Source organism: Mandrillus leucophaeus, unplaced genomic scaffold, assembly GCF_000951045.1.
Source record: "Mandrillus leucophaeus isolate KB7577 unplaced genomic scaffold, Mleu.le_1.0 Scaffold106, whole genome shotgun sequence".
Taxonomy (NCBI): domain Eukaryota; kingdom Metazoa; phylum Chordata; class Mammalia; order Primates; family Cercopithecidae; genus Mandrillus; species Mandrillus leucophaeus.
The window spans coordinates 931,583-954,530 of NW_012098765.1; the positions used below are offsets into that span (position 1 = coordinate 931,583).

The 22,948-nt window shown below is 53.8% G+C and overlaps 3 protein-coding genes across 10 annotated transcripts in view; 2 read left to right on the forward strand and 1 right to left on the reverse strand.

Annotated features, from left to right (window-relative positions):
• Positions 1–8: 8 nt before the first annotated feature.
• LOC105541795 lies at positions 9–2,457 on the forward strand. Its single transcript, XM_011982981.1, has one exon. It carries the CDS (start codon positions 1,608–1,610, stop codon positions 2,184–2,186), a length of 579 nt encoding a protein of 192 aa, XP_011838371.1. The 5' UTR covers positions 9–1,607; the 3' UTR covers positions 2,187–2,457.
• Positions 2,458–9,723: 7,266 nt separating this feature from the next.
• Positions 9,724–22,843, reverse strand: ZNF574 (zinc finger protein 574). 8 transcript variants are annotated; one of them, XM_011983037.1, is made up of 3 exons: positions 16,545–16,682; positions 16,088–16,432; positions 9,739–12,705 (listed from the first exon to the last, which is right to left on the reverse strand). In XM_011983037.1, the coding sequence occupies exon 3, from the start codon at positions 12,683–12,685 to the stop codon at positions 9,995–9,997; it is 2,691 nt and encodes an 896-aa protein (XP_011838427.1). In that variant the 5' UTR covers positions 12,686–12,705; positions 16,088–16,432; positions 16,545–16,682; the 3' UTR covers positions 9,739–9,994. The 8 variants fall into 8 exon arrangements, with proteins under 8 accessions (XP_011838417.1, XP_011838427.1, XP_011838408.1 ...); XM_011983027.1 differs by lacking the exons at positions 16,088–16,432; positions 16,545–16,682 and adding an exon at positions 15,036–15,200 and having other exon boundaries at positions 9,724–12,705; XM_011983018.1 differs by lacking the exons at positions 16,088–16,432; positions 16,545–16,682 and adding an exon at positions 22,361–22,843.
• Positions 21,620–22,948, forward strand: part of GRIK5 (glutamate receptor, ionotropic, kainate 5) — a 75,862-nt gene continuing 74,533 nt past the window's right edge. Inside the window, 1 exon segment of the mRNA XM_011983004.1 lies at positions 21,620–22,083. The gene's annotated coding sequence lies outside the window, so the exon portion shown is untranslated.

Below are 22,948 nucleotides of genomic sequence, written 5' to 3' on the forward strand. Positions count from 1 at the left end.
AAAAAAAAAAAAAAAAAAAACCCACAAAATCAAACAAACCAAAAAACCAGTCGCGAGCCAGACCTCAGCGTGCTCACCCTCACTGCTACAACGCCAAATAAGAACCCCAGCCAGGGGCGGAGAAGCCTCCAGCAGGTCAGACCTCATGCCACCGAGCCCTGGCTGTGGGACCAACCCCCAACCCTGCCTCCCCGCATGGGGGCTACAGATGGAAAAAGAAGATGCCAGCTTCCTAGTCCCGGCCCCCAGCCCTGGACCAGCGAAGACAGGGCACAGCCTGGGCAGATGGGCTGATGGGCTGGGGCTCAGCACCACCCACCAAATGTTCTTTTCCAGAAGGTGAAAGAGAAAGGGCCTGAACAACCTTACACCAAATATTCAGTAGCTTCATCCAAAGGATGTACAGAATTTTTAGCATTGTGCTCAACAGAATGTGTCCCTACCATGTGTCCCCCTCTCCCCTGGCCCCCAGCTCTCCCCACCTGGGCAGGGGGGCTCGCTTTAACCTCCTGCCTCCCCCCAGCCAGGGGAGAGTTCAAGAGAAGGCCTGGGGACAACTTTTCATCCCCTGTTCCTCCCTCTTTTCCCCTTTGAAAGGTGGGCTAGGCCATTTTGCCAAGTTCTAGCTCTCACAAGTCCCTCCTCAACCCTGTCACCCTCCTCTGCTCTGGAAGCGACCCCCTCCCCATCTTATGGGAAGGTGGAAGTTTCAGGCTAGAGGGGATGAAGGCATTCAGTTGAGGGCATTCAGTTGTCTTTTTCCATCCTGTCTGTTTCCCTGAAAAAAAAAAAATTCATATTCCAGTGCCTATCCGTGGGATCCTTCACGTTCTTTGACATTAACCAGAAACCAAAAAGAGAACTCACCTTGCTTTTCCCACCCCGTGCCCCTCTGGTACTGGCGAATGCCTCTCCCTCCCCCCCACATGCACACACGCACACACCCCAGTGGTGGGGTTCCTCGAGATGGCATCCCCATCAGGGTCCATGTGGTGGGACAGTGCCACAGCCTGTGGTCCCCATCTGAGAGGGTGCGGTGGTGGCCACCAATCCCACAAGACCTCCACAAGTCTTGGCTGGACCCTGTGTTTGACCAGCCCTGGACACATCTCCACTGACGACGGACAGAGGAGAGACGCCACTGGGAGCCACCCTGCCCTCCTGCTATTGTGGAGGCCAACAAAGTTTTGAACCAAAAAAACAGAAACAAACAATAAATTTAAACTAGAAAAAAAGAATTTATATATATATATACGTATATATATATATAAAAGGGAAAGAAGATGAGGACTCTTCAAGAATAAGACGGAACCGCGAGGCGGAGCCAAGCCCCTGCACCGGTGGCCCTTGTTCCCCGAGGCGGACAGAAGGACGGATGCTTCTTTCTCTTCACAAATACCTCATGGACGTCGTCTTTGGGAAAGCCGGAGGGGGCGGCTAGGGCAGGGCCTGTCCCTCGGCCAGGGCAGATAGAAGCAGGTGGGTGGGGCTGAGAGAGGGTGTCAGGGACAGGGGTGAAGAACCCCAAACTCCCCCCCCAAATCAACTGAAAAAGCTTTAAAAAAAGAAAGACAGGAAAAAAGGGAGTAAGAAAGCAAAAAGAACAGATGAAGGAAAACTTAACTTTCTGGTGGTTTGATTCCTCCTTTGATTTCTTTTTCGGTTCTCTTTTGTCTGTCCTCTCTCCTCCTCTCCTTCTTCTCTTCTCCCTCCTTCCTCTCTCCTCCGTCTCCCTTTGCTCTCCTCTCTCCTCTCTCAATCTTGTTCTTTCTGTGTCTCTCCTCAAACCAAAGTGTTGCAGTGAAGGACACGAGCCATTGAAATCAGGGTGGGGCCTGACAGCCACAGTGTGGCCCCCGCCCCTCGCTGGGCAGGAGCAGAGAGAGGGGAGAGCCCTGAGACCACAGGGCTTTGGCCTGGGCAGCTTCCACTTTCTGCCGGACACTTTGAGGAGAGGCAGATGGAGCCCCAGGCCTCAGCGTTCTCTTTTTTCTTGTCTCCCTTCTCCCACCCGGGAAATGAAACTGTTGGGCTGGGCCACGGAGGCAGCAGAGACTCGGCCATTGCAGGGGCCTCTGGGTGCCTTGTCCGGGCAGTGGTGGAGTAGCCGCCCCTCCCACCCCTGGCATGATGGGGCCTGGCACCTTGTTGACCCATCCTCGCCGGAATGTAAGCATCTCCGCTGAATGACTCCCTGCCCTTACCCTACCTCTGAGTTTGTCCATGTTTATTTCCTGAAGAGAGAAGGGACTGGCAAGAGGGCCTGGACCCCAGCCCAAGGGTGGAGAGGGGGCCAAGGGCTCCTGACCAAATAGGAAGGACATTTGAGCAGAGCAAAATGAAAGGAATTACAACCAAAAACCCCCTCCGAGAAGACAGGCAGCATGGAAGGCATGGTGGAGATGACTCAAACAAAAACTATGATTCTAGACCAAAAAGGAAAAAAAAAAAAAAAAAAGGAAAGAAAATCCAGGACTCACCACCACCCACTTCATCCTGCTTCCTCCCCATCAAGTCCCACCACCTGGGACCTCTCCCCACCCCAGTATGGGGTAGTGGGGCAAACAGACAAGGAGGAGCAGGGGGCAGGGATGGGGCAGATGCCCTGACGTTGGTGGAGGGAACCCTGTGCAGCCAGGGGTGCTGGGGACCCTCCCCATCCAACCCTCACACCTAGGAAAAGAAAAACAAGAAAAAAGAAAATTCCTGGGAGGGGGAAAAATAACCAAATCCCAAGCTTTAACTACAGCTGTGAAACCAAATATTGGGAAGGGGGTAGGAGGGAAGGAGGGGCAGGTGAGCCCCAGGTCTCCCCCCTGGGCCCCCCTCCCCCGAGGACTCGAGATAAGGCACCAAATACCTCATAGAACTTTAATGTTAAAAAAAGGAAACCAAATATCGTTGGCTGGGGGCCAGCCAGGGCAAGGGGCTGGGGGGCTGGAGGGAGCCAGGGTTGGGAAGGTGATGGGGGAATTCATGCCCCCCACCCCCATCTGCCCCTTCCACTCTGGTCCCCCGTCTCGACTCCGGGAAACAAAACTATCTCATCGTTTTTATTTTGTGGTCTGTACAGAGCCTGTGTCCGTGTGTCTGTGTGTGAGCGAGAGAGTTGGAGGGCTGGGGAGCTTTATGTGGGGGATGGGGAGGGAAACCCCAGGCTAGGCTATGGGCTAGGTTAGGTGTCCGAGGTTGGGAGCTGAGGGCCTGGGCTAGAAAGAGAGGAGAGATGAGTGGATTGGAGCAGTGGGGAGCCCTCTGAATTTCTCTTCTCCCCAACCTTGACCTCCTACTTAAGGGAGGGACAGAGACTGGGTCTACCCTAATGGTGGGCCTTTTCATTGTGCCAAAAAAAAAAAAAAAAAAAACTGATGCCAGTAACTAAACCACCTCTCTCTGTTCTCTTCTGGGGGGTGGGGTGGGTGTTGGGGTGGGTAGGGATGGGGAACCCAAGCCCCAGTAGGAGTTGGGGCTGAGATCAGGAGGAGGGGAAGGATATGAGTTTTCTACCCATCTCCCCGGAGAAGGCCATGATGGGCTCTCCAAGCCCTGGGGAGATTTGGCGAGGGACTAGCCAAGTCAGGGTGACCTCTTGACCTGACTAGTTTTTCTAACCCACCCGAATACCAGGGTGCCTCTCTCTTCCTCTAGCCCAGGGTAGGGGGACCTGAGTGAGAGAGTGAGACAGACAGCAAGATTGAGACACGCGGGCCCCCACTGGTCTCTGAGTGGGAAAGGCAAGTGCGAGAGATAAAGGCCTCCAAGAGAAAAAAGAAACAAACCAAAGATTTAACCATTTAAAAAAAAAAAAAAAAACCCACAGACAACTCCGCTACCTTTTTATACGTTGGAAAAAAAAGTGAAAAAAATTTAAAAATAAAAATAAAAAAAAATACACAAAAACTCCAAGCCGCAGGTCCTTCATGCGGTTTAAACTTTGACCTCAGCAGTCTCCAAAGCAAGACGACGATGACAAAGGCGGAAACAAAGAAAAAATAATGTATATTTTTAAGTATTTGTCCTTGAATTGTTAGCTCCTTGTTAAACAAACAAGAAAAGGAGAGAAAAATCCAGAGAGAAGTGTTGCTGGGATGGAGACGACTATTTACTATGTCTGTGACCCCTCCCTTTTGCCTCCCTCCCCTTCCTCTCTTTCCTGTCCTCTATCCTTGCTGCCCCTCCCCCAACCTGTCCCCCAAACCCAGGGGCTCAGTATTTATTTATTTATATAATTGCAGGGTGACTGGGGGCCTCTCTCGGCAACTCATAGAGGGCCTTTGGATCATGGTGGGGTGGGGAAAGAGTGAGGAGTCTTTGGGAAGAGCAGGGGCCTGAACTTTGATCAACTCCTTTCTGGCCTCTTGTCCCACTGCCGCCACCATCACCTTCCAAATCCAGGGCTGCACTAGGGCAAGGTGACCACCCTACCTCGTAAAGACCTGATTGGCGCAGCCCGTTCTGGTGTGGGTGTCTCTCACCGCCCAGAATGACCAGGTTGGAATGGAGGTGGGTGAAGTTGGAGGGGGTGGCAAGTACAAGGCAAGGGTGCCCAAGAACTGGCATCCAGAAATCAGCCCCAGAGTAGACCTGTCTTTCCTCCATCCTCACCAAGTTAGCCTCCCTTTCAGTTCCGTCTGACCCCTGTGTTGGTAGCCCCTTCCTTCCCTTCCTGTACCCCCTCCCTGTCTCTTCTCGTGGTAGCGGGTTAGTGTTTCAGTGTTCTTAACTCCAATCTGCTTGTTCATTGTACAATGTGCTTCTTTTAAGGCCCCATTTTTGTAACTTGAGTGTGTCATTCATCTGAACAACAAACATCAAAAAATAAAAAAAACTGTACAGAGAGAAATGATGCCTGCTCTCCCTTGGTCTCCTCTCTGTCCTGGGAAGAGTGGTGAAGACATCAGGGTGTGGGGTTGGAGATCTGTATGCTGGGGAGGGGAGGGCTTTACTTCTGTTCCAATAGTGAATGTTCACAGTCTGGGCAACAGAGTGAGAACTCTTCTCTACAAAAGCCCCAAAAACTGAACTAGGCATCGTGGCGTGTGCCTGTTGTCTAGTCCTAGCTACTTGGGAGACTGAGGTGGGAGGATCGCTTGAGCCCAGGATGTCGAGGCCGCAATGAACCGTGATCATGCCACTGCACTCCAGTCTGAGTAACAGAGAGAGACCTTGTTTAAAAAATAATAATAAATAAAATAAATGTTTAAAAATAGTGAATGTTTGTTTGGAAGTAAAACCTGCACAAATGTTCTTGCCAAAGAACCGTCTTTGAATTCAGGATGAATTCACATTTCCTAATTCAAATCTCAATTCTGCCGTTCTATGACCTTCAATATGTGAGTTTCTGTGTCCTCACTGTAAATTAGGGACAATACCTACCTCACAAGGTTGTAGGATGATGGTCTAAGTAAAGTGCTTAGGACTGGGCTCCAGCACACTGTCTTCAATAAATGAGAACTATGAGAAAGCCAGGAAACCAGCAAGTACCTCCCCATTTCCATCCCTGGGTGCTTCCCTAGAGGACTAAAGAGACTCTTCAAAACCAGAGTTTCAATGAACACATTAAAAAGTTTCAGCCTCACAAATTGTCAAATAAATTAACAGAAGAGTTATACGTCATTTTTTCACATCACCAAAAAAATGCAAAAAACAAAACGCCAGGCGCGGTAGCTCACGCCTGTAATCCCAACGCTTTGGGAGGCTGAGGCAGGCGGATCACCTGAGGTCAGGAATTCGAGATCAGCCTGGCTAACACGGTGAAACCCCATCTCTACTAAAAATAACAAAAATTAGCCAGACGTGGTGGTGCATGCTTGTAATCCTAGCTACTCAGGAGGCTGAGGCTAGAGAATAGCTTGAATCCGGGAGGTGGAAGTTGCAGTGAGCCGAGATTGCGTCATTGCACTCCAGATCAGGCGACAGAGCGAGATTCCATCTCAAAAAAACAAACAAACAAAAAAAACCAGGCCATGTGCGGTGGCTCCTGCCTGTAACCCTAGAATTGAGGAGGCCAAGGCAAGAAGAACCCTTGAGCCCAGGAGTTCAACACCAGCCTGGGCAACACGGTGAGACCCCATCTCTACAAAAATTGAACACAATTGGGCCAGGTGTGGTGGCTCATGCCTGGAATCCCAGCACTTTGGGAGGCTGAGGTGGGTGGATCATTAGGTCAGGAGTTCGAGACCAGCCTAGCCAATATGGTAAAACCGCGTCTGTACTAAAAATACAAAAATTAGCCGGGCGTGGTGGTGCATGCCTGTAGTCCCAGCTACTTGGGAGGCTGAGGCAGGAGGATCACTTGAGCCCGGGAGGCCAAGGCTGCAGTGAGCTATGATAGTACCACTGCACTCCAGCCTGGATGACAGAGTGAGACTCCATTTCAAAAAAAAAAAAAAAAAAAAAAATTGAACAAAATTAACTGGGCATAATGGTGTACATCTGTGGTCCCAGCTACTTGGGAGGCTGAGGTGGAGCTCTTGAGCCCGGGAGGCCAAGGCTGCAGTGAGCTATGATAGTACCACTGCACTCCAGCCTGGGTGGTGACAGAGCGAGACCCTGTCTCAAACCAATCAACCAGAGTTGATTTTGAAGTTTTCTAGTGGTACAATGTACACACCAACCCTCTTCCTTTTTAGAGCAACATTAACTCTTACTCAAATTATTGTGCCCATCTGTCATTCGGCAGTAGCAACAGCTTCTGCAGGCCATCAGGCCATGGACTGATCCCTAAGACCTCACCACTGAAAGGTAGAAGTGGTATTGAAAATGCACTGTTAAGACTGGGCGTGGTGGCTCACGCCTATACTCTCAGCATTTTGGGAGGACCAGGCTGGCGAATCACTTGAGGCCAGGAGTTCAAGACTAGCCTGCCCAACGTGGTGAAGCCCCATTCTGCTAAAAATACAAAAATTAGCCAGGCGTGGTGGTGCACGCCTGTAATCCCAGCTACTCGGGCAGCTGAGGCACAAGAATCACTTGAAGTTGGGAGGTAGAGGTTGCAGTGAGCCGAGATCATGCCACAACACTCTAGCCTGGGTGACAGAGTGAGACTCTATCTCAGCGGGGGGAAAAAAAAAGAGCTGTTGGGTTTCCTCAACACTGTTCCACCCTCTAATGTATGCTTGGCACACAGGTGCTGGGATCCTGCAAATTCGATAGTGAGGGCTGTGGGAATCGAGGCACAGGAAAAGTATGAGTGAAAGATAGGTTTCATATGTAGTAAGACAAGAAGTGTTAGCATTGCAGTGTTTTGGCAAGACTGAAAAAACGCAAAGCTCCTCAACTCTCCAAACAAGTCAGCAGGGATGAGGCATAAGAATAGTACATGGAGGAAGATCATTGGCTTCAGGCCCATCTTCAAGGTGGCACAGTCAGAACCACACAGAACCCAAGACCCCATCTCTACAAAATAAATTAGGCAGAGGTGGTGGTGCTCGCCTGTAGTTCCAGCAACTTGGGAGGCTGAGGCAGAAGGATCACTTGAGCCCAGGAGGTTGAAGCTGCAGTGAGCCGTGATCGTGCAACTGCATTCCAGCCTGGGTGACAAAGCAAGACTCTGAAAAATAGAAAAAAAAAAAAAACAAACAGGCCAGGTGTTGTGCCTCATGCCTCTAATCCCAGCACTTTTGGAGGCCAAAATGGGATGATCCCTTGAGGCCAGGAGTTTGAGACCAGCCTGGCCAACACAGCAAGACCCCATTTCTAATAAAAAGATAAAAATAAAACCTAACACAGGAACAGAAAACCAAACACCACATGTTCTCACTCATAAGTGGGTTGAACAATGAGAACACATGGACACAGGGAGGTGAGCATCACACACTAGGGCCTGTCAGAGGGCAGGGGGCTAGGGAGGGATAACATTAGGAGAAATACCTAATGTAGATGACGGGTTGATGGGTGCAGCAAACTACCATGGCATGTGTATATCTATGTAACAAACCTGCACGTTCTGCACATGTATCCCAGAACTTATTTAAAAAAAATCCTAGGATTTGGAACTATATGTATATAAACATTAAAATGTATGTTTATATATGTCTATAAAGAGTGAAACAATAGAAATCTCTTTATATATGTATCAATATTTACTATATCTATTGTATAATTTATATACATATAACAGGTAGGATACACATACACATAACCTACTATGTATTTTTTTGTATAAACAGAACCCTAATACATTAACTTTTCAAATGTTATGTCATTTATTTTACAAGATTATTAGAATTTGTTTTGTTTTAGGCCAGACGCGGTGGCTCATGCCTATAATCCCAGCACTTTGGGAGGCTGAGGCGGGTGGATCACCTGAGGTGGGGAGTTGGAAACCAGTCTGACCAACATGGTGAAACCCCGCCTCTACTAAAAATACAAAAATTAGCCAGGTGTGGTGGCATGTGCCTGTAACCCGAGCCACTTGGGAGACTGCGGCAGGAGAAACACTTGAACCTGGGAGGTGGAGGTTGCAGTGAGCCAAGACCACACCATTGCACTCTAGCCTGGGCAGCAGAGCAGACTCCATCTCGAAAAAACAAATAAATAAAAGGAAAACGAGTTCAACAGAAGGATTTGGAATAATCTCTGGGGAGAGGGGGTCTCAGAAGCAAGGCTAGCACAGCAGCCTAGCATCCCCCCAGTCACATACTCCTATCTTGTCTCCACCACCCTCCCCGAAGTATGCAGAAGGCAGCAGAATGGAAAGAAAAGCATATGGGTGATTAAACCAAATGAGGTGAAATCAGGCTTGGGCTGGGCGCGGTGGCTCAAGCCTGTAATCCCAGCACTTTGGGAGGCCGAGGCGGGTGGATCACGAGGTCAGGAGATCGAGACTATCCTGGCTAACATGGTGAAACCCCGTCTCTACTAAAAATACAAAAAACTAGCCGGGCGTGGCGGCGGGCGCCTGTAGTCTCCGCTACTTGGGAGGCTGAGGCGGGAGAATGGCGTGAACCCGGGAGGCGGAGCTTGTAGTGAGCCGAGATCACGCCACTGCACTCCAGCCTGGGAGCACAGCGAGACTCCGTCTCAGAAAAAAAAAAAAAAAAAAGAAATCAGGCTTGAATTCAAGCTCTGCCCTGCCTGGATTGAATCTGACCTTGGGGAAGTCATCTCAATGCTTTTGACTGGAGATTCCTTCCCTGCAAAATGTTCTCACCTAATCAGTGTGAATATTACTGTTATACAGTACTTGAGACTAACTAGATGTTCAAACATTGGCCAGCCATTCCAACAATCCATCTCTCACAATAAAAATCTGTTGGCTGAGCCAAAGTCCAACTTCAGGGGGATTCAAGTCACCACCCCTATGTCCAGACACATATTATTCAGAATCTCCTTTAATTCCACAACCCCAGAGATCATGCCTACCTGCATTTGCTCTTGGGGATCAATGAGAAAATCAGATGGCCTTGGGAGACAAGGCCCATATCAGGCCAGGAGTCAGGGACAGGGGTGTCAGAATCTGATTTCTCTGAAAGTTCCTGCTGCCAGCACAAGCACCCTTGAGCTTTTCCACAGAGCCAGGGACCTCTAGTGGCAACAGTCATGCTACCTCCATCTAGCAGTAAAGTGAAGGCCCTGCTTGAGAGCCATGCCCATGACCACCAGGTCATTCTCCTCAGCCCAGCAAATGTTTACTGGGCTTGTACTATCCCTGCTACCTGCCAGGCCCACTTCTGGGTGCTGATGACGCAGCCATGAGAGGTAAGACCCGTGACTCCCAAATTCCACTCTATACACTGCTGGCAACTCGGTCTTTATTGATGGTTTCATTTTTGGGGTCACCAGTGCTAAGAGGTGGAAGGTGGGGGGGGCACCTTTTTGTGTGTCAAGGACCCCAAAGCACCCACCTCAGGAGAGAATAAACCCAATTTAGAACTTACAAGGTGGTGGGGATGGGAAGAGGAAGGGACACAGTATGTACAGATGCTTAAGGGGATGCTGGAGGGCCTTCAGCAACAGGGCATGGAGGTGCTGAAGAGGAAGTCAGGCAGAGTCAGCCACTGATCTGGACCCCCTCAGCCTCGGCCAGAGGGTAGATCTCAATGGCTTCCACCAGGGGCAGCGCCTCCACAGCAGTCTCCATCACGGCCAGGCCAACGGCAGCCTCCGCCTCTGCCAGCTGCTGCCGCACAGCTGCCTGATGCTGCTGCTGATGGGTCTTGCGGTGCTTCCAGAGGTTGGAGAAGGAGCGGTAGCTCTTGCCACAGTCAGGGCAGGAGTAGGGTCGTTCGCCTGTGTGGATGCGGCGATGCTCTGCCAGGCGCATGGAGATGGCAAAGGCCTTGCCACACACTTCACAGGCAAAGGGCCGCTCACCTGTGTGCAGGCGCCGGTGGTCTTTCAGGTGGGTACTCTGACGGAACGCCTTGCCACAGTCTGGACATGGGTACGGCCGCTCACCTGTGTGGATGCGCCGGTGCACCTGCAGTGATGTCTCTGTGCTGAACAGCTTCTTGCACTCGCTGCACTCTAGACCCCGGCGGCGGGCAGGGGCTGTAGGGGATGCTGTAGCAGTGCCTCCAAGGCCTGCTGGAGAGGCAACTGGTGCACGAGTGGCCCGTGGGGCTCGAGGGGCAGGAGGCTCCTTAGCCAGGACCTCTCCAGGCCCAGCAGCCGCATGGGCCGCCTCGTGTGCCTGCAGCCGAGCAGCTGAGCCCACTTTCTTGCCACAGGTGCCACACTCAAAGCGCCGTGGGGCCTGGGCAGCAGCGGCTGCACAGCGGTGCTCCCGGAGCCGCAGTGAGGAGGGGAAGGCAGCCCCACAGGATGGGCAGCGGTGGGGCTGGCGTCCAGCATGGACCACGAGCTGGTGCACCTCCAGCAGCCGGCGCAACAAGAAAGAGCGGGGGCATTCACGACACTTGTAGGGGTATTCACCTGTATGATGGTAGCGGTGCATGAGCAGGCGGTAAGGGCGGTGAAAACGCACCCCACATTCCTGGCAGCGGTAGGGGAAGTGCTGGGCATGCACCAAGCGGTGCTGCCTCAGTGTGGAGCTCTGTGTGAAAGCCTTGCCACAGTCCCCACACCGATAGGGCCGCTCTCCTGTGTGTGTGAGCCGGTGGCGGGCCAGGTTGGCAGGCGAGTTGAAGGGCTTGGAACAGTCAGGGCAAGGGAAGGGCCGCTCCCCTGTGTGCGTGCGCAGGTGGTTACGCACATGAGACTTCTTCTTGAACATCTTGCCACAAATGCTGCATTTATGGCGCCGCTCCAGCCGGTGCACAAAACGTTGGTGCCGGGTCAGCTGCAAGGCCTTTCCAAATTCACGGCTGCACAGGAGGCAGCGGTAGGTGCCTGGGGCAGCGGGCCCTGCTGAAGTCTCCTCAGACACAGGGGGCTCAGGGGCCTCTGGCTCTCCAGTCTCTGCGGGGGCTGGCTCAGGGAAACCAATGACAGGTTCCTCTGGTGGGACTGGTGTTGTGGGCAGAGGGACACCCCCTACCCCATGAGTACGCCGGTGATAAAGGAACTTGGTAAGGTTGACAAAGGTCTTTCCACACGGACATGAATGCAGAGGATTTGGGGTGTGGGCTCGCCGGTGGGCGAGGAGGAGGGCCTCTGTGCCAAAGGCCAGGCCACAGTCTACACACAGGAAGTGTGACTCGCTGCTGTGGTCTCCAAGATGCTGGTCCAGACTGGAAGGGCTGGGGAAGACACGACTGCACAGGGGGCACTTAAAGACGCCCTCCCGGTGACTCCGCAGGTGCTGCTGTAGCTGGTGGGGTGAGAGAAACAGCTGGTCACAGGCTGAGCAGAAGAGCTCCTGTGTGGCTGCCCCGCCTGCTTCTCCACTGTTGTTCCTCCGGGCCCTGCGCCCCCGGCGATCCCGCCCAATGGCTTCACCATTGCGCAGCTCATAACTGTGGTCAGAAGCTGGCACGGGGTCAGGCTGAGACACAGGCACCTCTGCAGGTGACGAAGCCTGCACCTCCTGCTGTAGGGCAGGCTCCTGAGACTCGGGGACAGGAGCAGGGAAGTGAGTGGCCTGGTGCTCCAGGAAATCCGCTGGCAGCTGGAAGAGCTGGGAGCACTCAGAGCACTTGTAGAGGAGCAGCTCCACCTCGGTCACCACCTCAGTGGTGGTGGCAGCGGCAGATGGGACGGTCGCCCCTTCCCCACCCTCTTCTGCCTTTCGATATGAGTGCTCCACAGCCACTCGGGCCTGGCCCACAGGAGGCCCTAGAACAACTGGGGACCCCAGGACAACAGGGGCAGGAGCCTTGGTGGGTGTAGCCCGGAGGTGTGTCTGCCGGTGGTTTAGCCAGAGCTCCTGGCTGGCAAAGAGAGCCTTGCAATCCACACATTCGTAGTGGATGGTGCTGGAGCTCAGGGGTGGTGCCTTGGGTGGTGGCTCAGCTGGCACTGCCTCCTGGGGTGTCATCATCTTCAGGTGCAGCTCCTGGTGCTCCAGGAGCTGGCTGGGCGACATCAGCAGTTGACCGCACTCCAGGCACTGGTACTGGCTCTCCTGCACAAGGGTCTGATAGAGGCCCGTGCCTGAAGCTGTGTCTGTGGCAACAGTGACTCCGGGGTCAGCCACGCCCACCAGCTCAAAGTGCTGCTGGGGCACGTGGGAGTTTTGGTGCATGAGCACCTCTTCCAGGGATCCATAGAGCTGGTTGCACTCAGAGCAGACATAGCGGTGCTCAATGTACAGGACTGTCTCCTCTGATTCCTCAGTCATGGCGGCAGCAAGGCCCTGGGCTGGAAGAGGGGACAGTGGGGACAAACCAGTTAGGTCACCGATTCCTCAGCTCTTCCCTTTATCACTCTCCACTCCCAATACCTTAGATCTATGCCCCCTCTAAGTTCTTCCTTCGATTTTTAAAATTCTGCTTCCCTCCTAATAATCCTTCCTCCCTTCAACATAACAAACACCAAACACAAAATCTCCCAGGCAGTCCCTTCCCCAGGAATTTACCCAGTCTCACCTCTACATCAACTTGCATCAAATTCCACCCACCAGATCCTTGTAACCTGTTCAGTCCCCTCATCTCCCACACCTCACAGTGGGCCCCACAGTTACGCCCAGCACATGGGAACCTCCACTCAGACCTCCTTCCACTGACTCCTTTTCTTACCAACTCACATCACCCCATTCCTCTCCAAGGTACCCAACTGAAACCCCATATAGGCCTTCCCCACCTGTTTCTCCCAGCCACACCCCTCCCATGACCTCTGCTCCTTCTCCCAGGTTCTCAGACTTCTTTTTACACCCAGACCACTCAAACTGCCCAACGCCCCACCAGTCCACTTTCAGCACTGTACACGGTGCCACCCCTCCCCTTCACACGCAACTCCCCTGCTACCCACCAACTCTTCCTCGGGTGCCTGGATTCCTCACGTCAAACTATATCCCTTCCCCCCAATCAGATTTTCTCACATTGGCCTAACCCATCTCCACACCCAGACTTTGCCCACCTTAACCACTTCATGATACCCAGCCCTGTTTAATTACTTAAACTCTTCTACAAATCAAGGCTCTCTCCAACCCTAACCCCCTATCCAGAATACCCAGACCCATTTTCACAAAGCCCTACTCCTCCCTGTTTCAGACGTAGACCCTTCCACCACCCTAACTCCTGTCTCCAGGGTATCTTTCCACTCTTTACATTCATCACCTCTTCTTTGTACCAAGACCAAATAGACAATTCTAATCCCCTTTGGGATACCCAGGTCCCCTCTTCCCATTGATTAAAACCCTTCCTATTCATACACAGCCACTCATTCAGGGACGCCCATACCCTCACTTCATATCAACCTATGCCTCTCTTGCAAACAGACCTCCTCCTGCCCCGGCAAATCCATCTCAGGAATATCCAGATCCTCCTTCACATTATTAACCCAATCTTTTTTAATTTGCGAGAAGACCCAACCCACCCTAACCCATTCTAGGGATGCTCAGACCCTCCTCTTCGTAGCAACATAACTCCTTTGTGTAAAGATCCACACACACTCAACCCATTCCAGGGATATCCAGACCGTCTTTCACAACGGCTTAAGCTCCTTCTACACACACCCCTCCTGCTGCCCAAATCCCCTTTAGGGATACCCGGACCTCCTATTCTCATACAGAACCCCCATCACCACCCTACTCCAGCAGACAGACCCCTTTTCCTCACACTCAAGCCCCTCTCACTAGCCTACTACTTTGGGGGTACTCAGACCCCCAACGTCTTAGCAACCTCTCAGTCTCATTCCAGGAATTCCCAGGCACTCGTCACTTTAGCACACAGATCTCTCCCACCCTACTTCCTCCCCTTCCAATAACCAAATCCCATCTTCACCTTGGCCTAATTACCTGTACTTAAAAAAGACTACCTTTCCCGGCTCATTCTAGGAACACCCAAACATCCTTTTAAAATACACATAACCCTTCTTTGTACAGAGACCTCTCTCCACGTATTCCAAGGGTACCCAACCTCCTGATACATGGTTTAAGGCCTCTTCACATTATTTTAACCCCATCCGTTACAACTGGACCCCTCCTTAGCTCTAAACCGCTCCCTTGGGGATATCGATTTCCTAATATTTTTTTCACACCAAAACCCCTCTCACTGCCCCAGTTCTTTCCAGGAAGAACTAGATATTTTCCCCCTCCAATAACTTAATTATCTTTCTCACGCCCTAAGCCCCTCACTGGGCACCCAAGTGCCTCTAACTGGCCCAGCCCCTTCGTCCTGGACTTGCCACACCACCAAGTCCTTTACCCCAAACCCTGGGGAGCGGCGGAGCCCTTCTGGGACAGCTCTGAGGCCTCCCCTTCCCGCCCAGGTGCCCCGCCAAAGCCCCAGCCCAAGCCCCGCCCCTCCTCACTCAGCCCCGCACGCGACTCCAGGCCCCTTCCCTACCTGCCGTTCGGGCCCGGCCCCCGCCTTGCTGCCCGCGCGCCCGGTCGGCCGTTGGTGCCGCTCCGCCCTAACTGCCCGGCGCGCACCCCCTCAGGCCCTCAGTGCGCAGGCGGCCTGGCGAGAGGAGGCCGCGGCGGCAGGGAGGGCAGCCCGGCTAGCCTTTGCGCGCCCGCTCGCGCTCACCTGCTTCAGCCGTCTCGCACGCCCCGGGCCCGGGCCCGGGCCACGGCTCCCCTTGCACGGCCACCCTAACGCTGCGCCCGCTCTAGCTCTCGCGTCGCCTCTCGCCTGCTCCGTAGCCTCACTCTCGCCCCCAGCTACCCTCAGCAACGCCCCTCCCACCTTCCTCCTCGGCCGCCGCACGGACGGCCGGACGCAACCAATCATCGCCCGCTCGGGCCCTGCCGTTCAGCCAATCGAAGTTCATGTCTCTGAGGCTTGGGCCAATAGTGAGGAGCATCGAGATTTCCCGCAGCGCCCAGCCAATCCTTTAGCGACGTTCCCTCACCGGTCAGCCCTCGGGTGGATAGTGCCCGCCCCTTTAATCCCCCCTAGAGGATGCTCCTCCTCCTCCTTGACTCCGCCTCCGACGGCTCCAGTGGGCAACTCTGAGCGGAGGGCGGTGCGATGACGTCAGGCGGCGGAGCGCCGCCGCGGGCGCCATCTTGGGGACGCCATGAGGGAGTCAGCGTTGGGGTCAGGGAGAGGGAGGAGAAGATCCTGGGAAATTGAGGCACGCGGTACCCCGAGGGCTGGAACCGGGGAATGGAGGCACAGGAACCTTTGTGGTTTCCCCGAGGGTCAGAGGGAGAAAGTGAAACCACTTAGCGTGATGGGGCGAGGGCAAACTGCATTCAGTGCCAGTCACATGGAGGGAGAAAAGGGAAACCAAGGCTCCAGACTCACTTTATTAAAAGGAGGGAAATGAAGGCGACAGGAAGAAACAGGGTAAAGACCGAGGGGACTTTTGGGAAGTGGAGAGAGGAGAAATGTCAGAGGGGAAGCAAGGAAAGCGAGGATATCGAGAAAAAGAAGAAGCAAGGACAGACAATTTAACTGGAAGAAACAGGGAATGTGGCGGGTAGAGGACCTGAAGGACAATCGGGGTGAGAGCCTGAAGGAAGTGAGCCATTAGCGGGCGGACTCCACTCCACCTCCTTCCGGGGTGACTCTGACCCTTACACCTCGAGAGCGGGGCCCCATGTGTCCAAGGAGCTCTGGCCATTCTTACTCACCTCGGTCCTGCGCCCCTCAGGGCCTTGGGAGGGAGTTGCCCCAGTACTGTTAGAAACGTTTCCAGGCAGGGCGCCGTGGCTCACGCCTGTAATCCCAACAATTTGGGAGGCTGAGGAGGGTTCATCACTTGAAGTCAGGCGTTCGAGACCCACCTGGCCAACCTAGTGAAACTACCATCTTTGCTAAAAATACAAAAAATTAGCTGGGTGTGCTGCCTTGTGCCTGTAACCCCAGCAACTCGGGAGACTGAGGCACAAGATTTGATTGCACCCAGGAGGCCGAGGTTGCAGTGAGCCGAGATCGTGCCACTGCACTCCAGCCTGGGCGACAGAGCAAGGCTCCATCTAAAAGAAAAAAAGAAACGTTTCCAGACCTACTCCCTGAACCCAAGCACAGAGGAGTTTCAGTTTCTCGGATGAGGAAACTCACTCTCAGAACTGTTATTTATTTACCTACCTGATGCCAAAAGCCACTATGGGATGCGTCTCACAGTGAGACCCGGGACCAATTCATCAGCTTTGCTATGGTCATTTAGTCATTAGATGTCCAAACCTTCTCATGGATTAAATTCTCTAACAGCAGGCCTGTGTAGTTAAAACAGATTGCTGGATTGGAATCCTGGTTCTAGGGCAAGTCAACTCTCCTGAGCCTAAGTTTCTAATCTGTGAAATGGGGCTAATCACAACCCATCTCATGGTGGTTGTGAGGCACAGAGTAAAAGACATCTAGGAGTTACTCTTTATTTTATTTTATTTTATTTTATTTTTGAGACGGCAGAGTCTTGCTCTGTCACCCAGGCTGGAGTACAATGGCGCAATCTCGGCTCACTGCAACCTCCACCTCCCGGGTTCAAGCGATTCTCCTGCCTCAGCCTCCTGAGTAGCTGTTACTACAGGTACTTGCCACCATGCCTGGCTAATTTTTGTATTTTTAGTAGAGACGGGGTTTCACCATGTTGGTCAGGGTGGTCTCAATCTCCTGACCTCATGATCCACCTGCCTTGGCCTCCCAAAGTGCTGGAATTGTAGGCGTGAGCCACTGCACCTGGCCTATTTTTTAATTTAATTTTTTGTTTTGCTTTGTTGTTTTCTGGAGAGGGATCCTGTCGCTCATCGCCCAGGCTGGAGTACAGTGGCATGATCTCAGCTTACTGCAACCTTCGCCTCCTGGGTTCAAGTGATTCTCCTGCCTAAGCCTCCCGAGTAGCTGGGACTACAGGCACACACCACCACTCCCGGCTAATTTTTGTATTTTTAGTAAAGACGGGATTTTGCCATGTTGGCCAGGCTGGTCTCAAACTCCTGACCTAAGATGATCCACCCCCAACTCGGCCTCCCAAAGTGTTGGGATTACAGATGTGAGCCACTGTGCCCAGCTCCTATTTTTTTTTTTTTTGAGACAGTGTAGCTCTGTCACCCAGGCTGGAGTGCAGTGGTGTGATCTCAGCTGACTGCAACCTCTGCCTCCCAGGCTCAAGCAATTTTCAGCCTCCTGAGTAGCTGAGATTACAGGCATGTGCTGCCATGCCCGGCTAATTTTTCATATTTTTTGGTAGGGACGGGTTTTTGCCATGTTGGCCAGGCTGGTCTTAAACTCCTGGCCTCAAGTGGATCTGTCTACCTTGACCTCCGAAAGTGCTGGGATTACAGGCATGAGCCACCATGCCCGTTTTTTGTTTTTTTGTTTTTTGTTTTTGTAGAGATAGAGCCTTACCATGTTGCCCAGGCTGTCTCAGAACTCCTGGGCTCAAACCATCCTCCTGCCTTGGCCTCCCAAAATAGTGGGATTACATGTGTGAGCCACTGTGTCTGGCCAGTTGTGATTTTTATTAGTATCTCTAGGAGCCTAATGATAATAACTAACATCTCTTGAGTGTATTATGACGTGCTAGGTATTATGCTCAATGTTTACATGCATTATTCAGTTTAATCCTCTCAACAATCATGTAAGGGAGAAACTGTCATACTGACTTTACAAAACATCGAGGCCCAGAGAAGTAACTAGTCATAGTTCCCATAGTTAGGAAGAGTCAGGATTCCAACCCAGGAGTTGACCTTAAGGTCTCCATTCTTGGCCCCCAGGCTCACCTGCCTGGCAGGTGGGAAGTTCAAGTGGTTCGATGTTGAAGGGATGAATGCAAGAAGTAAAGGAAAGAGCTGGTGGAAATTAGTGAGCTAAAGCTAGGCTTGGCCTGCTTTGAAGCAGTCTGGGTTTGCCCTTAGGGCAAAATCACCTGGGATAGGTGCCAGAGAAGTGGAAGCCATGCTCAGTTTTTGACAGGCTGTGTGACCTTGGGCAGATTCTTGCTCCTGCTGAAACTTCCTTTTCCCCACTTGAAAATCTGAGGATCGGGCTGGGTGCGGTGGGTCACACCTGTAATCCCAACACTTTGGGAGACCCAGGCAGGCTGATCACCCGAGGTCAGGAGTTCAAGACCAGCCTGACCAACATTGAGAAACTCCGTCTGTACTAAAAATACAGAATTAGTCGGGCATGGTAGTGCATGCCTATAATCCCAGTTACTTGGGAGGCTGAGGCAATAGAATCACTTGAACCCCGGAGGCAGAGGTTGCAGTGAGCCAAGATGGCGCCGTTGCACTCCAACCTGGGCAACAAGAGCAAAACTCCATCTCAAAAAAAAAAAAAAAAAAGAAGAAAGAAAAGAAAATCTGGCCGGGCGTGGTGGCTCACACCTGTAATCCCAGTACTTTGGGAGGCCGAGGCAGGCAGATCACGAATCAGATCAAGACCATCCTGGCTAACATGGTGAAACCCCATCTCTACTAAAAATACAAAAAAATTAGCGGGGTGTGGTGGGGGGCACCTATAGTCCCAGCTACTCGGGAGCCTGAGGCAGGAAAATGGCATGAACCCGGGAGGTGGAGCTTGCAGTAAGCTGAGATCGCGCCACTGCACTCGTTTGGGCAACACAGCGAGACTCCATCTCAAAAAAAAGAAAGAAAAAAAGAAAATCTGAGGCTAGGTAACTTCTCAGGCCTTCTGCTTGGACTTCCCAACTTGATTTGGGTTGTGTAGGTCTCTCTTCTCTCCAGATGATATAGGAATAAGCTGAGGTCTGGACTGGTCTTTCTGGAGGTGGTAGCACAGGACTGGCTAGGATTTCGGGGACAGGTTGGATTTAGAGTGGATGGTGGTCATTTTTTTTTTTTTTTTTTTTTTTTTTTTTTTTTTTTGTGAGATAGAGTCTTGCTCTGTCTCCCATGCTGGAGCGCAGTCGCATGATCATGGCTCACAGCAACCTCTGCCTCCTAGGTTCAAGCGATTCTCGTGCCTCAGCCTCCCAAGTAGCTGGGACTAAAGGAGCGTGCCACCAGGCCTGGCTAATTTTTGTATTTTTAGTAATGACGGGGTTTTGCCATGTTGGCCAGGCTGGTCTTGAACTCCCAACCTCAGGTGGTCCACTTGCCTCAGCCTTCCAAAGTGCTGGGATTACAGGAATGAGCAACCGCCCCGGTTGAAAGGATGGTGTTCTGTGTTGAAGTCCTCCATAAGCAAAATCCCAGAGGCAGGTGTGAGTCTGGGCTTTTAGGCCTGGCTGAAGCTGAGTGTGGTGTTTGAGGGGTGGGTGTAGATGTTGACCAAGTGGGGTAAGGAGGTGTGTGCTAAGTTGGTGGTCCTTCAGTGTCAGATATATGTGTCAGATGTGTGTCCAGGATGCCCCACATGCCAGCTTGCAGAGGGCTTCCCGTGCTAGGCTGGCATGTGGTCCAGGAGTTGCCATGTGCCAGCTGTGTGTTCGAGGCATGCGGTCACATGTGCTGTGGGCTGCACGTGAGTGTGTCAGTGTCTCCTCCCCATCACGAGCATCGGGGGTGGTGGTGAGTCACGGGCTCAGCCTTCAGTGCCAACTGTCATGTTTCTTCCCCCCAAATTTCACCCCCCCAGCCAGCCATGCACCACCCACCCCCACTCCAAGATCTGTGTCGCTTCTCTCTTCCATCCCCCTGCCCTGCTCAGCTCCTTCTGAGAGGCTTAGAGTGTTCCCTGAGAAGGAGTCTCCCACTTCTCCTGGCTCTGCCCTCCAGCTCCCTGTCCTTCTCCTATCCACCTTTCCCACTGCCTCTCTGCTCCTGCGACTAGATAATGAGGGCCCCTTCTCTCCACCCACTCATCTCTGTGGGTCCCAAGGATTTCTCTGTGCACCATAGGGAATTCCCATACTCACCACCCATCCCCTCACCTCTATAGGAGCTATTTCTATTGGGAGAAGCTTGCCCCGCATCTCCAGGCTGGCAGCTCCTGCCTCAGCGGCTCTCTTGTGTCTATGAGCCACATCCTTGTCTTTGTGGTCCCCTGGTGTCTGTAGGCCTCCCTTGTTTCTGTGACCTTCTTCGGCTCTCCTTGGCTCTCTCCCTGCCCTGTGGACCGCTCCCCATATCCGAGGAGTGGTTTCTGTTTCCAGGGGCCTCTCTCGTGTCTCTGGCTTCTCCCCTGTTTTCCTTCATGGGAGGTCTCTGTGTCCACATACTGCCCCTTGTCTCCGAGGTCCTTTTGCTTGTCTGTGCAGGCTGCTCCCTTGTGTCCATGGGCCTTTCTTTCTTATTCCTGGGCTTTTCCTGTCCTTGTGGGGTTTATGGGCCTTAGCCCACTTCTCTGGACAGTCTTGATGGCTGTCTCTCTTCTCTTCATTTCTCTTCATCTCTGTAGCCCTCTCCCCTCATCTCAGTGGCCTTCTACCCAGGTCTCCTTGCCTCCCATCTCTGTGGGCTCCTGTGCCCAGGGCTGTCTGGGCAGGGCGGTGGCATGGGGTGGTAGAGGGGGTGGCTCGGGGGTGGGCCCTCCATCCAATGCAGCTCCGTCTTCTCATCAGCGTTCTCTTCGCGGGGGGGCCCCCATCCCCAACCAATACGGGCTCCCCCTCCCCCGACTCCCCTCCCTACTCGCTCACTGCCTGCCTCCCTCCCTTCCTCCTGCCCGCCCTCCTCCCTGCCTCCCTCCCTCCCTCTTCTCTCTCCCCACAACCCCCCCAACACTACCCCCCCGCGCTCCAGGACCCAGCGCGGGCGGCAGGCGGGCAGGCAGGCGGGCAGGCAGGCGGGCAGGCAGGCGGCGGCCTCAGAGGGGAGACTGAGCGGTGGCGGCAGCAGTGGCGGCAGCCAGCGGCGGGGAGGCAGGCCCAGCCGGGGACTGGAGCCGGCGGCTTCTTCTCACAGGGGACCAGGAGTCTGTGACCAGGCCCTCCCACTGAGGCCCAGCACCGGGAGCCCCTGGGACACCCCACCCTCCTCCGCCTTTCTCTTCCACCTGCTCCTCTCCATCCTCCTCTCTCTCCTCCCTCTCTCTCCACCTCATTTGCCCCCTTCTCGGCCTCTCTGGGTCTCCCAGCTCTCCATCCTCCCCAGCCCTCCACTCCCGGGCTCTCCCCGCCCCCAGCATGCTTTTCCCGTGGGGGCTGAGGGCTTGAGGACTCCGGGCCCTTGCCTCAACCAGGGCAGGGCCCAGGCTCCAGGGGGGAGGGGGGAAGGGGGCGGCCCCCTCCCCCAGCAGGCCCTCCCCTCCCCCACTTCTCCTGATGGCCGGCTTCCTTTTCTCCACCCAGTCCTCGCCCCCTGTGGCCCCCCCAGGTCGGCCCGGCTAGGGGAGGGGGCGGGGGCCCTTTCCTGGGCCAGCTTCCCCCTCCCCCGGCTTTGCCTGTGCCCCCCCTTCCGTTTTCACCTTCCTCTCCTCCTTTCCTCTCTCCTTCCCCTCCATTTGCTCCTTCCCCCTCTCCTCTCTCCCCTTCTCTCCTCCATTTTCTCCTTTCCCCTTCCTCCCCCTCCCCGGCCCGCCCTCTCCTCTTCCACCTGTCCTTCCTCCCTGCTTCTGTGGAGCCACCGTTTTGGATTAGTTGGGGGCCACCGCCAGCGGCGGGGGAGGGGGCCCTGTGGACTGCCCTCTCCCCCCGCCCAGCCCCACCGCCACCCAGCGCCGGAGCACCTCCCGCTGTCGGTCCTCGGGCCTCGAGGGAGCCCAGCCCTCCGTCCCACCAGGATCCGTGAGTGTCTGCAGGGCGGGGATTGGGCTGGGTTCTGGGTCCTGGAAGGCTGGGCTTGGTGCTGCCTGGCAGGGGGGCACCACATTCTCCCCGTTCTCCGGACTGGCAAGTACCCTCCCCCACTAGGGGCCTGCTCTGCGCCCTCCATCGCCTCAGTGTCCATTCACCTCCACCTCTTCTCACCCCTTATTCTGGGTACATAGCTCACTGCCACCCCCAGCTCTCCAGCTTTGTGGGTCCTACTGGGCTGACTGCTCTTACTCGGGCTCTGACTTACCCCGGGCCCCTGGCATGTCTGTGCCCCTGCTGTCTCCAAGCCTCCGTCCTGGTCCCAGACTGGCTCTTTCTGTTCCTCTGAGCCTCATCCTCTGCCTGCCTTCGGTGGGCCCTGGCCCTGTCCCCATCCCATCCAGTCTCTGTCTCCTGGAGATGTCTTTCCGCTTTTGAGCCCCCATTTTCTGTGTCTCTTGGGCCCCTCTCTGACTCTGTCCAACTTCTCTCTTCGCTGTTAACCCAGGCTGCTCTCAGCATGTCTCTGTTTAGATCCCTGTCTCTGTCAGAACTCCTCCACCCTGGCTTCCCTCTCTCCGAGTCTCCCTTGGCAGGTCTCTTTCCACTTCTCTTTCCATTCTGTGCCTCCGCTCACCTGTCCTCCTCCCTCTCTCTGCCTCTGGGCTTGGAGGCTGTCTTCCCTCTGTCACTTTTCCACCTCTTTCCCCCAGATCCACTCTGGGTGCCCGGCTCCTCCGTCCCTCCCTCCTCAGCTGCTGCCCCACTGCTCCATGGTCCATGCTGACTTTTCCTGGCTGGTCCAACTCTTTCCACTCCCATTCTCTCTCCCCACTTTTGTGTTACCTCACGTGGC

Bases quoted from the DNA above. Each gene is read 5' to 3' on its own strand.
- LOC105541795 (XM_011982981.1), top strand. From the start codon at position 1,608: ATGAAGGAAAACTTAACTTTCTGGTGGTTTGATTCCTCCTTTGATTTC.
- ZNF574 (XM_011983018.1), bottom strand. From the start codon at position 22,538: ATGGGGGCTCAAAAGCGGAAAGACATCTCCAGGAGACAGAGACTGGAT. The intron at 12,706-22,360 runs GTAAGTCAGAGC...CCCCTCTTCCAG, and splicing joins AGACATGCCAGGGGCCCGGG to CCCAGGGCCTTGCTGCCGCC.